This window comes from Strongylocentrotus purpuratus, unplaced genomic scaffold (assembly GCF_000002235.5).
Source record: "Strongylocentrotus purpuratus isolate Spur 01 unplaced genomic scaffold, Spur_5.0 spur5_scaffold_13, whole genome shotgun sequence".
NCBI classification, from domain to species: Eukaryota; Metazoa; Echinodermata; class Echinoidea; order Camarodonta; family Strongylocentrotidae; genus Strongylocentrotus; species Strongylocentrotus purpuratus.
The window spans coordinates 9,576,716-9,591,820 of NW_022145598.1; the positions used below are offsets into that span (position 1 = coordinate 9,576,716).

Genomic DNA, 15,105 nt, shown 5'->3' on the forward strand with positions numbered 1-15,105 from the left:
GGTCCTTTTAAAGGCCCACTGCACTACTTGTAGCTACTTGCGCCCTCTATACAACAAACAATGCCTGATCGGTGACCATTGGTCCCCCATGATCCTCTTTTTCTTATGTTAACTGAGAGCTGAGTTGATGAGATAACCACCTGCCAAGTGACCTTTGCAGGGCGGTCTAAATCCCTCCTATAAACTACGGCAGATAAGCTTTAAATAGGGATTTAACATTTCATTTTTTAGAGTGTATACAGATAGCTCATACAGATTTTACACATACCTCATCAAACATGATCATTCCTATAACGCAAACAAATTGTCTCATGAACACAATGTATTGATACGGTGATTACTTTTAGAAATTGTCAAGTAAACAGTATACTGCATTAGGCAATCTAGGCTCATGACATCTACTGACCGAATATTGGTTGGCACTCTGGTAGTTAAAGCCCCACTGTCCTAGTTGTAGCTACTTGCTCCCTCTATATAGAAAACTTCCACAATCGGTGCCTGTTGGTCTTTTTCTTATGTTAGTTGAGAGCTGAGTTAATGAGATAGCCACCTGTCAGTGACCTCGCTGTGTGGTCTGCTCTAATCCCTTCTGGCCCAGTAGTAATGACGGTCTTTAACTGTACTATGGTTGATTCTCTTCTTGTTGCTGGGCAAGTTTTTGCTTCCTGTCTTCGATTAATCGCTGCTCCTGTATCTCTGCGGGTGTTCGCCTATTGGAAAGGAATCAGCAAAATGATGAAGACGATATTTATAATGATAATGAGGAGGGGGATAATGCTATGATGATAGTGATGTTAATGGATAATGATAATTATAATGATAATGAAAATGATGTGATGATGATGATGATGATGTTAATGGATAATGATAATTATAATGATAATGAAAATGATGTGATGATGATGATGATGATGTTAATGGATAATGATAATTATAATGATAATGAAAATGATGTGATGATGATGATGATGATGATGATGATGGATAATGATGACGATAATTGTACTGATAATGATGTGATGATAGTGATGCGATGATGATGATGATGATGATGATGATGATGAAATTCATAATGATGATGAGGAGGAGGATTATGACATGATGTTAATGGATAATGATAATTATAATGATAATGATAATGATGCGATGATGATGATGATAATGATGATGAAATTCATAATGATGATGAGGAGGAGGATTATGACATGATGATTATGATGTTAATGGATAATGATAATTATAATGATGATGAAAATGATGTGATGCTGATGATGATGCTGATGACGATAATGGATAATGATGACGATTGTACTGATAATGATGTGATGATAGTGATGATGATGATGATGGTGGTGCTGCTACTACTACAACTTCTACTACTATTACTGGTGATAACGATAATAATAAAAATAATATTAATATTAATAATAATAATAATAATAATAATAATAACAATGATAATGATAATTACAACAGATACTATTCTTGTTCAAATTTAATGCTTGTTTTCATGGAAAGTATCTTTTCTTCTATTTTCTTCTAACCAGAAAATATGTAAGTCCTTGTATTACATCATATCAATTAGTAAATAGATATTGTTATATTCTTATGAATGTTCGTGTAGAGTTCTTATGAATACTATTGATTACATCATATCGATTAGTAAATAGATATTGTTATATTCTTATGAATGTTCGTGTAGAGTTCCTATGAATAATATTGTTTTGCTTTTGACTAGAAGATAATATGTGTGTATACAATATAAAAATGAATTAGCATTTGTACCTTGAAGATTAAAAAGTGAAAGGGAGGGTGTTTCTTACTTTCGACAAAGGTAGTAGCATGCAGTAAGGGTTGGTACCCCAAGTCCAAGCGCCACTATCATGACGGGATATAAGTATGTCAGAGCTGCGAAAAAAAGTTGGAAATCTAATAAGGCCTGGCTGAGACATGACGCGGTAAAATGCCTCACAATAAATGGCAAGAGACAACTTTGTTTTTATGCGGCATGTTTTTTTTAAGCGTTAGAACGCCTCATGTCTAAAGTAAAATCAAAGTACTCTTTTTTACTCTGACATAGTAATGAACAATCTTTAATAGGAATTTTCATCAGCGATTCTTAAGATAAACACACAAAAAAGACAAAAAAGGGAAAATCTGTTTGTGTGACGAAAGAAAGGAGGTTTCGTCCCTGAAATAAAGAGCGGACGGGGTTGGGGGCCAGGGGTCGGAGCAGGTATTTGACGAAGGTTTTGACCCGGTCTACAAATACCCCCAACGTCCCTCCCCACCCCCCCCCCTCTCTCTCTCTCTCTCTCTCTATTGCCCACCCCCCCCCCCCCCTTTGTCCATACATACACACACACGCACACTGACACACGCACACACACGCACATACACACACACACAATCTATCTCGCTCCTCCTCCTTCCCGTAATTTCCCTCTCTCTGAATCTCTCACCCACACACTCTCCCTCATCCCTAGAAAGGGTACTTACCGTATCTTTTTCCAGTAATAGGGTCTTCGTTGCCTGTCGATTTGCCTGAATCCTTACCTCCCTCTGGGGGCGCTGTAATAGGGATACTACTTACAGTGGCATCTACGGAGAGGTACAGAGAGTCAGCAGTTTGGTTTGGTTTTATTTTCCGTGTTTAAAAAGATCCACATAATTACACAGTACAATAATTTATACTTGTAGAGCACTCCTACATACTAATCATTATTTCATAAAGCATCCCATCAATACAACAAATTAAAGGAATAATATTGTTTATTACTGATTTTGGCCCGGACTATAAATACCCCCTGGCCCTCTCCCTGACTTGATTTCGAATTGCCCGTTTAGTTTACGACATACCCATTCGCAAGTATTATTATTGTTAATATTGGTCGCTTATTCTTAATATCTGGCAACCTGTTCCGAATATTGACCCCCGTCTTCCCATGTATTCGACCCCTCAAAGTTACTAGACCATCTAACTCATTGCATTGATTTCAAGGTTGTCAGCTTGACCGTCGCTGTCTTGTTTTATTGCTTCCAGAGACACACAAAGTCGGGTCGATTTCACACCATCTAACCCTTGCACCAAACTTGTTAGTATGAAGTAGTATGACTGGACATTACAGAAACACAACAAAAACTGACAAAAAAATATGTTGGGATGGGGTTACAGACGGCCCGAAAAGTTGTGGTCAATTTTTCCACTTAGCCCCACAAAGTTAAAACATCGAAGTACCTTGGTCTTCAACCAAGTTTTTCTCTGCCCCAAAATTGTCTCAATAAAAATAAAAATTAATTTCTCTAACATTTTGACCTAAATCACTCAAAAGTTTTTAATTCAATTTAGTTAAAAGTGCAATCTTGAGAATTATGATTTCCGTACGCTGCAATTTGGTGTCAAATTTTTAGTTTACTAATAAGTTTAAATTTTAAGGATTTCATTGCTTTCTCCAAAGTAGCAAAAAATATTGTGAGGATTAAGTAAAGACACACATCGCCCATCTAAACTTGTTTTAAATTGCATTTCGCTGTAATATTCTTTGCCGCATCTGCCCATAATGTGGTACACAGCTTTCCCTTTTGTTTAGTGTCATCATCTATGATGAAATTATTATAAACTGTTTGGTGTTGTTATAGTTTGTGGTTTCGAATTGATTCTTTCTATTTTGAAATTCAAGCTACAGTTTGTAGAAAATTCCGGATGACTCAAGACCCAAATCAAGACCCAATATACTCACCGTCTATAGTCTCTACGGTGCTGGGAGCAATGCTAGCACCACTGAGGGTAACCGTAGTGGTCTTTGAAGCATCTTCATCTGCAGGGGAACGGCTTTCGTCCGGTTTTGACTTGGTGGACGGGAGTGTAGTTGCTGGGGCATCGGGTGTAGTGCTTACATCAACATCATTCCGCGCAGTTCTGGTGCTAGTGTCTTGGACCTGTTCGACAGTGGTGCTGCTCTTGGTGTCAGGTGCAATTGTGGCAATGGTGGGTGTAGTGCTAGTGCTAGTATCTTGTGCCCGTCTGGTGCTGGGCACGATATCAGGTGCAGTGCTGACATCAGGTGTAGTGCTAGTGCTAGTATTTTGTGCCCGTCTGGTGCTGTGCCCGATGTCAGGTCTAGTGTCGGGCGGGGGTGAGGATCTTGGGCTGACAGATGAAGTGGTGCGTTCGGGAGATGACCCAATACCACCAACTGGGTCTCTTGTGACTTCTTGAATACTCGAGCTCCTCGTCGTAGTCGGAGTATGGATGTCACTCCTGCTCGTCGACGTCGAGTCCTCGACTCCACCCGAGATGGTGTCTGGTTGCCGGGGAAAAGGTGGTTCTTTGCTATTGTTACCACTGGTTGTGGTGTGACTGGTGTCTATTTTACCAATACCAGACATGCTGGTGCTGTAAAGAACGGTTGCACCTAACAGGTGTAGAAGGTGAAAAATGGACAATACTTGTAAGCGAAGATGATGCTAACATGATGAATTATAACATGTTTTCCTTTTTGAGTTCATATATATATATATATATGTGGCATAACGTGAGTCGGTGAAGGAAGGCACTTTAGCAAGGATTGTTAGGGCTTTAGGGATTATTGGTATCATTAGTAATATCATTATCATTATTATTATTATTATTATAAGTATTACGTTTGATATTGTTGTTATCATTATTATTATTATCATCATTATAATTGTTATTATAATTATCATTATTATAATCATCATTATTATTATTATAATTTGTATTATTGTTATCATTATTAGTATCATCATTATTATGTAGACTGGCTCGTTTACACTCGTTCGGCTTGTGGGTATTCTCCTAGACTTGAACAAAACAAACAAAAAACACAATCGCAAGGACTCTATATCGACTCCGGGGCAATTTTAATATCTTACTGTATTACCTTTAAAAATCCTTTCCTGATTATGAAACATATTATTGCAATTCTCTCACATTTTAGAAGATGCCGCAAAAATTACTTGAACTAGTTGAGGTTCATTTTTCGAAAATCTTATTAAAGGTAGGCCTATACTTACTGGTAACAGGGCAGGCATAGCGGACTTGCAGATCAGGACATTCCTGACGGCCTGACTGAATATGTCTATCCCCATCAACAGAGCATCGAATACCGTTGCCATCGCACGGGTAGTTGACGTCCGGCACAAATGAAGGCAATATTTCATACCACAGCTGCTGGTCAGAATCTTGCGCCGTTCTGCAGTCGGCGTAGATCGGGTTTTGGCACAGCGAATTTGTTTCATCCTTCTCAGCCTGAATATAAATAATTTCGCCAAATAAAGTTTTTCTCCCGTCTATTTTAAGATTTGTTTTCATTCCTCACTCTTTCTTTTATATAGATACTTTGTCTTTTCATTTTTACCTTAAACCTGAATTTAAGCTTTACATTATCAAACAACCGGCAATATGATTTATAATGCAGGTGATACTTGTTTGAAATCATACTCGGCATATATCCATTACAAGACTTGCAAATGTGTGTACTTTGGAGCAACAATATATTCCCCATAGTCGGCCTTTAATATCTATCTATATACAGTTTTTTCTTATTTTACCTTTTCACGGGTCCCCACAACTTCTGCCATAATATTATTTGAATTGCGACTCTATGTGTAACTGTTTTCATTTATTATCTTAGTACTCCTTCTTCTTCTCCTTCTTCTCCTCCTCATCCCCCATCTTATTATTATTCCTCCTCCTTCTTCTTCTTTTCCTTCTTCATAGTATCCATTTTCTTCTTCTCCCTCCTGTTCTTATCGTTGTTGTTGTTCTTCTGCTTCTGTTTCTGTTATTTCCTTATTGATTTTGATCATGTTTTCGTTCCTTTTCTGAGGTATAAAGAAGAACTAGAGATTGAAGTAAAACTTGAATATAATCACCATAGCGAGATGATTTTCCTTTGTCTCTATTTCGTCCCCGTCATCAGAAGTGTCGGCATCGAAGAATCCTGTCCAGTAATAAGCGTCCGTGTCATCAACTTAGGGTGGCCGACAAAGATAAAGACAAAAGAAAATTGCATAAAACATAGTATTTTCTCACACAGTGGCTTAGTATAGATAATATCGACTGCTATGAGAGGCCTGGGCCCCGTCTTCCAAAGAGTTGATATGAATCGTAACTTATTTGCGATTGATATTAATCGTAACTATGTACATAAGAGATAGGAGACTGCAAACTTGCGATTGATTGGAGGACTTACGATTGATTTGGATCGATCGTAACTCTTTGTAAGACGGGGCCCTGGTTTTTATTATAAGCTCACGGGGACGTTGCATCCTGCCATGACCCCGAGGCGCGCCCAGGGGTCATGACAGGATGCCAGGCCTCGAATATTAAAGCAGTCGATATATCGTTTATATACCGAATTGACACGAAAATTTACCAAGAATTCTTACCTTATCCTTTTATTGAGTAAAGATTGGTTAAAACATCACAGAAAATCTGAGACACTGTCTGTTAATCTTCGCTGGAAAGATGACTGAATGTTACTATCATTTGGGAATTGCAGACAAAAAGCACTGTATGGTATCCGCGCTCGCACAAAATAAGTTTTAACACGTAAACCAATGGGGATCTCATCATTATTTAACTATTTTCCCGCTGCCCGGAATCTTTGGGGAATCTCACTCATGAACTATTTACTGTTACTGGCACTGTTCGTTTCTTAACGGGAATGGCTTAGATCACGACTCCAATTTCAACCATCAGATGGCTAGATCTCTAAAGAGATGTATATAATAATCAATATCAAAAGTATATTTTCACAACCAATAGTCACCATACCATGCAGAGAACATGATGGATCATAAATTATTAGAAGGGGTTGATCCAGGATTTTGTAACACGGGGGAAGATTTGTTAACCCATTGATAACTACAACCTGTAATTCCCATAGGCTTTAACACAGTCGCCATCAGGTTTCCAGAGTCATTGGATTCAAAACTGCCAAGTCCCAGTGGAAAAATATATCATAATGATGATGAAGATGAAGTTAACAAAACGGTTTCCGTATACTCAACAAAAGGCGGGGGCTCAAGTCTCTAACATAACCATGGTAATCGCAATCTATAGACAAAGGAGGGTGCACAGGTGTAAAACATAATCCTAAACGAATATCGAAACAAAAGGGCTCTCATATCTTTCAGAAGCTTCATTTTGTTCATCAAAAATCGCTGACCCTACCCCGAATATTCTAGTATATTTTTTGAGGTAAATTTGTTGGTCTTAAACAGGGAGTTGGGACAAACCAGTTGTGCCTATATACACAATCATACACTGTTGGTCATAATGATGGAATATTTATTTTTACCCCAGTTTAGGGAAGGATTTGAAAAAATTATTTATTTCTAATAGATCTAGATAATGGCATACATTCTCAGATTTTATTGAATATTAATTTGCGAGTGTTTGTTTTGCGTGACTGCTTAATCATATGTGTTCTTCTATGCTAATCAGATAAGGGACCTACGTCCTTAAGTCATAATTGACAGTAATGAGGATTAGTGCCTCACAAAAGGGCACTAATATATAGCTGATCGACACGATTTTTATCCTGGGGCCTCACAGTAACGAGGCCATTGCTTAGCCCCTGAATCATGACTGTACGCAGTGTTTGCTAGGGTACGCGGCCCCTTCCACAAATCCCCCAAAACGAAGAAAATGCAATAAATTGTCAAAAATTCATTGCATTCCCCCCCGGCCCCCAACAGAAAATAATATTCGGTAGGGCCGTGCATTATGGTTCAAGGCATGGCCACATAGAGGAATTTTTCCTGTTGGGGGCCGGGGGGAAATGCAATGAATTTTTGACAATTTATTGCATTTTCTTCGTTTGGGGGGATTTGTGGAAGGGGCCGCGTACCCTAGCAAACACTGCGTAAAGTCATGATTCAGGGGCTAAGCAATGGCCATGTTACTGTGAGGCCCCAGGATAAAAAATTGTGTCGATCAGCTATATTAGTGCCCTTTTGTGAGGCATTAATCCTCATTACTGTCAATTATGATTTAAGGACGTAGGTTCCCTAGCTGATTAGCATAGTAGCACACATATGATTTAGCAGTCACGCAAAAACAAACACTCGCAAATTAATATTCAATAAAATCTGAGAATGTATGCCATTATCTAGATCTATTAGAAATAAATAATTTTTTCAAATCCTTCCCTAAACTGGGGTGAAAATAAATATTCCATCATTATGACCAACAGTGTACAAAGAATAAAATTAAAAGAAGAAAAAAACACAAGATATTCAAGCTCCTTCCTTAACAGAATATTATCATATGTGCATAATATATCCTTCGCTGTTAACTTACGATCTGTTGATTCATATGTTTCTATAATCGGGTATCCGTAGGCGCTGAGTTGACTGTCGGAGACCACTTCACAAGTGAACCGGGAAGGGAGATATCCGGCGGTTTGATCATGTTTGCCAAATATGTATAACACGGCTGGAAAACGACACGAAATTGAGTGGAAAAAAAGTATAAGTAGAAGACAGTGATACATCGACTCGGGTTTTCATAGTGATAAACAACAGACAATTATTAAATCAGCTCAACTTTCCCTCATTTTGTTTATTCTTTGCTTCTTACTGAAATCTGAAATGCCTCAAAACTAAGTACATCAAATGGTCAATATGTAAATGATATGACAATGATGGTAAATAATGGAACCAGTCACGCAATACCTGTCGTGCGATATTCATTCTGTTCTTGGAGATATGACGTCATGAAGAACTCGTTCGATGTGAGTTCTTCAAAATGTCCGTACTCCTCGTACATGAAACGGACGTTGAGGTCGGATCCATTTTGGGCGCGAATCAGGCAAGTTAGCTTGATGTGGTTTACCTCCTCTTGTTCCTCGTAGTCCATGAAGCTCTTCTGACTGATTGCCATTCTCAGGACCTTTGGCGGGCCGTCTAGGGATTTAAAGATAAAGTTGAGTTTTGGTCATGTGATTGCATTGTGAAAGAAACAGTGTGGAATCTATCAGAAAAGGTTGATCATCTAGTATATAAGTATTCGTGTGTATTGCAAGGTTCTGGAATCATCAAAATGATAAGAAATTTGGCCAAATCTTGGCAAAGTTACAAGCACTGTACACAGAATGATATATATGGGACTAAACGAGCACATGGCGAAAAAAACCTACCCCGGATTTTTACGATGTTTCATGTCATATTTAGAATATGAAGGCATTTTAAATTAAAGAGCCATGCTTTTCAGGGAACATGTTTAATCTGATGTTCTTCCACCCTTGCGTTATAACAATGATAACGCTCACAAATTATTTTTTACCTCTTCCCAGAACTCAACCTTCTCTTTAAATACGTGTATCATAAGTTTAAAAATAACGTAATCTGCGGTATACTGCAACACCAAGTCCAACACCGAATCCCTAGAGGCTGGTGTTGTTGAATGGGAAATTATTAAACATTAAGTACAAGTAAAACTAATTGATAATCACATGACATCAAATGCGATTTGGCCTCAGTGCTCAATGGAGTCACTAACCAATGCAGAACTGGCTGCTGTTTATTATGATGACGGTTTGTTTCGGCTAGGACAAGAAAAACGCCAACGCCTACGATGGGCTGAAATGGTACCGACACCAAACAGCCAGGGGAACCGTATTCTCCGTAACAGAGGTGTTAAGAAGGAAAGGTAAGAACCCTTTACAAAAAAGTTTAAGGTAATATAAAGTTTTGGTATGGGGTCATGCATTTGGTGGAAATTAACATACATTTGGAAGCATATGCGATCCTACAATATTCAGTAATCGTTGTCGCGGTTGAAATCGAGTCTAAAGTTATGAAATTGTAAATAATAAACTCTTTATGTTGTAAAACTCCCCCTCAAGGCCAAAATGTAAATTAAGCTACAAAACAATGTTTCTTGACTAAAATCAACCAATTAGTTATTCCCGTTTAGAAATTATATATCACAAAAAATTCACAACTACATAATATTCTGAGATTTTTATGGTCACAGCTACCATTCTACGGCCGTAGGCGCTATTTGAAACTTAACAAAAAATTTACCGGGAGCACCGGTAATTTTTTATATTCAATTGTTCTCGAAAGCAGAAGTGTTTTAGGGGCTTAATTTTCTAGTGATTAAAATACATCCACAGGGGCATCCAAATGTATCAACATTGTAATGAATCACTATCCACCCAATTTTCAAAATTTCCCAAAACTTAGTATTATGTGATTTCGTTCTGCCTGCTTTTATAAGAATTGGATCTTTGCATTTGTGATTTAAATTTACCTTCACGTTCATTTTGGAATATTCGGCGAATGAGGTCCGCTGACAATGCTGAGTAAAACACTTTCAGTTCCGTCATCATTATTGGACGAATTTCTGACGACGTCACAACATCATCTCTTGAGAAAACCCAGAAGGACGTATTGTCTTTCTCGAATTCGTCCAGGATGTCTGCGAATGGTTGCGAAGTTGTCGTCGGGATTCCTTGGCCCTTCACCTCACTGTTGAAGTACACCGTCAGGTTGGTGAGCGGGTCAAAGGTTATGGTCACATGAACCCATTCCTTGTCTATCAGCGTCTGGTTGACTGTCCACGTGGTGCCCAAGTGCAAGTACGTCACAATCAGATGCCCGTTTTGTACCGTGGCGACCAGCGATGGGGATCGAAACGCGTGGCGGGGAGAGGACTGAGGCCGAGATTCATTGCCATACATCTCGTTCTTCTGAAGCCAGAACATGACCGAGATGCCGTGGGCCGAATCGCAGCAGTCGGGGTTCGTTAAGCAGTTCTGCACAAATGGTTTGAAGGCCAGGCTGGTTCGAACCGCGCATAGGTCGTAGTGAGAATTCGGACCAAACGTCTGACGAAGCCGCTCATTGCTACAATGAAAAGGGAGAATACATAATAATATTGCGGAGAAGAAAGAAAGAAAATCACATTATTGGCTAACGTCAATAGTACTCGAAATACATAATTAATACTTCAAGCTTATTAGGCCTATACTTGTTTTGTTTTTCTTGGAAAAGTTCCTTAAATCTACAAGGTAAAAATCGTTCCAGTTTAGTTCGCTTTCACTTCAGAGCAGAAGGCTGCGATCGCGTTCTGAAATAAAATACTTGACATTCTTAGCCTTCGGCTAGTCATATACCTGACAGAAACATCAGTCGATGTTCATATCGAGTGATTTTGTTTTAATAATCCTTAATTTGGAAAACAGTCTTGGAAAACAATTGCGTGTCACATGGGCCTCATAGGGTAATTTTTATTTAAATTTTGGTCACCCTCCCCCGAAGAAAAGTGAATAAATAAATGGATACTGAAAATCCTTCATGACCATGGAATAATAATGGCTCTCTGGCAAGAGGTCTAAGTTTATTATAGAATTACGATTATATAAAAGCTTTTAACTAAATGGATAAATCCCCTTTCTAAAATGGAATCGCCCTTAATCACAATGTATCTTTATTAGATGTGAAATATTGATAATAATAATGTTAATAATAATTTAATGATAATATTAACAATAACTAAACTAACAAAAATAAAAATCGAAATGGAATTCGTCACGGAGACGAATTAGGTGATCTGCCGTTTTGATCGAGGCATAACACATGTAGGAACTTACTGGGTGATTCGGTCTTTAAAAAATATTCCACCCTCCATTCACATAACACGTAAAAGTAAAAACCATAACGGCGCAAACGTCCACGCGCATAAAGTTTATAAGGTCTAAAAACGTGTGGTAAATTAACTCAATCAGCATTTTGATGATTGTTATAGTTTGACTCACACGAACGCGTCCGCTATAACGCGCGCACGGATATGGGTATGACCAAAAGTTAACCCATGACGTCAAGTTTAGGCATATCAAATATCAGAAATGACAATGAATGATGGGAAAATGGTCAATGATAGAAAGTAACAAAATGGCGCCTAGATGACGTCACGCATCAGTAACAACCAACAAATTCTTCGTTGGGATCAATAATATGGCAAAGGTCATGGGAATGTCATTGTCATTAACCATGTCTTTCACGAGACATCCACAGTCCAGCGACAGATCCACCTGACCACAACCCCTCCCTCCCTTCCCTCTCCTTCTCCTCCCTCTCCCCTCTCCCCCTCCCCTCCAATACACACAGATAATCACTTAGTTGAGTGGGAAAGGAAAAAAGGTAGGAAGAAATGCGAGTGGAAAAACATAGTGAGGGGTTGATCAAGGCGAAAATGTATGACATTCATAATCCTATGTTCCAAAAGTATTCTCTTTATTATGAAACTACCAATACTACATGTCTTTAATGCCCATCTGCACTAGTTTGGCCAGGAGGTTTTAGACCTCCCTGCATGGTCACTGTCAGGTGGTTATCTCATCAAATCAGCTTTCTATTAACATAATAGGGGTACATGGGGGGGGGGGGACCAACGGTCACAGATTAGGCATTGTTTGCTATATATAGAGCGCAAGTAGCTATAAGTAGTGCAGTGGGGTTTTAATAAGAGCAGGTGGAGAATTTTTAATCTGGTAATCTCACCCTAGAACCACCTCGCCCACCATCGTTCCAGCTATCGGATCGACTCGTACAACTTTGTCATTGCAGGTCCAGGACTCGTTGGCTCCCATTGTGGCACCGCTGTCCAGCTCGCTCAGTGACCAGTGTAAGTCCGGCTCTGGGAGTGTTTCTATGGTAACATTGAGGTAAACATGACCAAATATCCTAGTCAAGACTTGTTATTTCTTTATTTGGGAATGTGTTTTTCTTTTGAAAGACACCATAAATACGATGGCGAAGATTTCTAAAAAAAAGTCTCCCTAAAGCACTTTCATTTCAATAGCCTTGTCCATCGTCTTTTGAAATGTGCGAAGATCATAATGAGAAATACGAAATCTGAACATGATTTTTATTGGATCCTGAGCTTTGTTTTTATTTCTCAAAAGTATACTTTTGATCATGTTCATAGATTTTCCCCGAGATTCAGCCTCTCCTTGCAATGAATACTGCTGGAGTCGGTGGTATCACATTGTAAACTGAATTGCTATCTTTCAACCAAAGATTTTCATCATGTCCAGCATAAACGGGCAAGTTCAATGCATTCGTTCACTCTGTGTTCTGTACGTTTCCAAAGTTTTAGAGAATTGTGGACAAAAATCTACATCCAGACTTCATAAGTTTTTCGTCTGTCTCAAGCTCCAGTAGGGCTTTCGTCTTTAGCTAATAATGTCTGTTTTGCTTCAATATTGTCTAACAGGTAAAACAAAACGGTTTTGAGTGACTTCATATTATAATAGGCCAAAATATGATGCCACCCCATCCCTCTGTCCAAATCAAGGACCCCCCAATGCTGGTCGCTATACCGATCTTTTAAGGAAATCTTAAACAAGTCAAATGTGGAGATATAAATTAGGGGTGCCTTCGCCCACGTTTTAAAGGCCTAAATTGTGGGGAAAAGTATTCTAGATATTGATATTGACTGAAACACGTTGTGTATATCCGGACAGGTTGCCGGGTATGCGGACATTGATTTTAAACATTAATTGAAGGACGTTTACATTTCATTTATATCTCAAGACATTTGTTAGAAGACACTAACTGACAATATAGTTAGCGTAAATTTATGCAAATTTTCCTTAAATTCAAGGCAAAAAGTGCCAGCTTTATTTTTGCTAATAAGTGTCTGGACACACAACCCCCGTCATAAGGAAACAGGATTATACTGTACCGTTTGTGTTAGTGCATAGTAGTCTCACTTCAGCGTTCTCGCAGGATTGCAACGGGGTCTCACAATCCAACACACCATCATTGCAAATCACATAGGGGACAATGCCTGTATCGTCAAAACTACGATGGGTATATTTCTCTCTACATTGGGTTTCTTCGATGTTAGAGCACAGCTGAAAGAAGGAAAACAAATTTCTTTATAAATATGCCTCGATTTACTTTTATCTTTTAACATTCTTACGAAAAATGCCGTATTGCCCTAATACTGCCGTATTTACACTATGCAATTCTTGCTTGGGGTAATTCAAACACTACCACATATATCAATAGAATACTTCTTTTACAGAAACGTGTACTCAGAGTGCTAAGTAATGCTGACTATTGCTCACATACTGACCCTTTATTTTCGAAAGACAAACTTTTAAAAGTTAAAGATAAACTTGAGCTCTGGTAAAAAAAAAATTATAACTCTTACAGAATCAAACGAAACTTACACTGAATGTTCAAGATTACAAATAAATGTCATTTGCCGAACAATTTTGGTCGAAAATGTATAATGGCTGAGTAGTGAGCATAGAAACATTGATAAATCAAGGTGTCGGGCCCCGACACCATTTGTGTAGTCCCATATACATCCAAGTTCTGTGTACAGTATTTGTTACTATACCAAGACTGGGCCAGAATTATTATGATGTTGATGACTCCAGAACCTTGCAGTACACACCAATACTTACATGCTACATGATCAACTTTTTTTCTGATCCAATCAACACCTTTTCTTTCACAATGCAATTGCATGACTAGAACTCAACTTTATCTTTAAAGATCTATACCTTCCAAATCTCGGCATATTCATGTTTCAGTTGTCTCGCCAAGAACTCCCATCAGCCTTAATTGAACTCTTTACAAAAAATGACGCTATACAAAACATACCAAACACGACATGCAACACGTGCAAAATATCATCTTCCTCCATACTTCTACCTTATCATGAATGACACTGTGTCAACATTATTTTGGCTATAAGCTTTTTATTAAGTTCCTTTTTTCACATGTACTTTCGAAATTATTTAGTGTAAATGCCATACAAAATTATGCTGTGTAGATGTCTATATTGTTCACGAATATAAATTTTGTAAATATGTTATGTCTTGTTAATGTTTGTTTTTTCTTCATATGAAATAAAAGAAACTAAAGTACACTAAAGTAAACTGAGCCATGCTGCTCGCATGGCTCAGAAGCCCCGCAAACACAGCACAAAAACAGAGAAATTTAAAGTGACAATCCATTCATATTTGAGCAGCAAGATAGTTTTGATATTTGGAATAATAATTGATGATAGCAATATAATTAAAATAATAAAGCCAGCGTCAAAAAGTG

At 38.3% G+C, this 15,105-nt stretch overlaps 1 protein-coding gene across 1 annotated transcript in view; it reads right to left on the reverse strand.

Annotated features, from left to right (window-relative positions):
* Positions 1-553: 553 nt before the first annotated feature.
* The window catches only part of LOC105446520, a 38,426-nt gene continuing 23,874 nt past the window's right edge, over positions 554-15,105 (reverse strand). The window contains exons 4-14 of the mRNA XM_030983493.1: positions 13,727-13,898; positions 12,541-12,688; positions 10,289-10,884; positions 8,707-8,937; positions 8,333-8,467; positions 5,899-5,996; positions 5,038-5,272; positions 3,741-4,415; positions 2,500-2,601; positions 1,824-1,908; positions 554-710 (exon numbers count right to left, since the gene is read on the reverse strand). Coding sequence (XP_030839353.1) covers positions 623-710; positions 1,824-1,908; positions 2,500-2,601; positions 3,741-4,415; positions 5,038-5,272; positions 5,899-5,996; positions 8,333-8,467; positions 8,707-8,937; positions 10,289-10,884; positions 12,541-12,688; positions 13,727-13,898 — 2,565 coding nt within the window. The 3' untranslated portion in view covers positions 554-622. The remainder of the gene's footprint in view (positions 711-1,823; positions 1,909-2,499; positions 2,602-3,740; positions 4,416-5,037; positions 5,273-5,898; positions 5,997-8,332; positions 8,468-8,706; positions 8,938-10,288; positions 10,885-12,540; positions 12,689-13,726; positions 13,899-15,105) is intronic.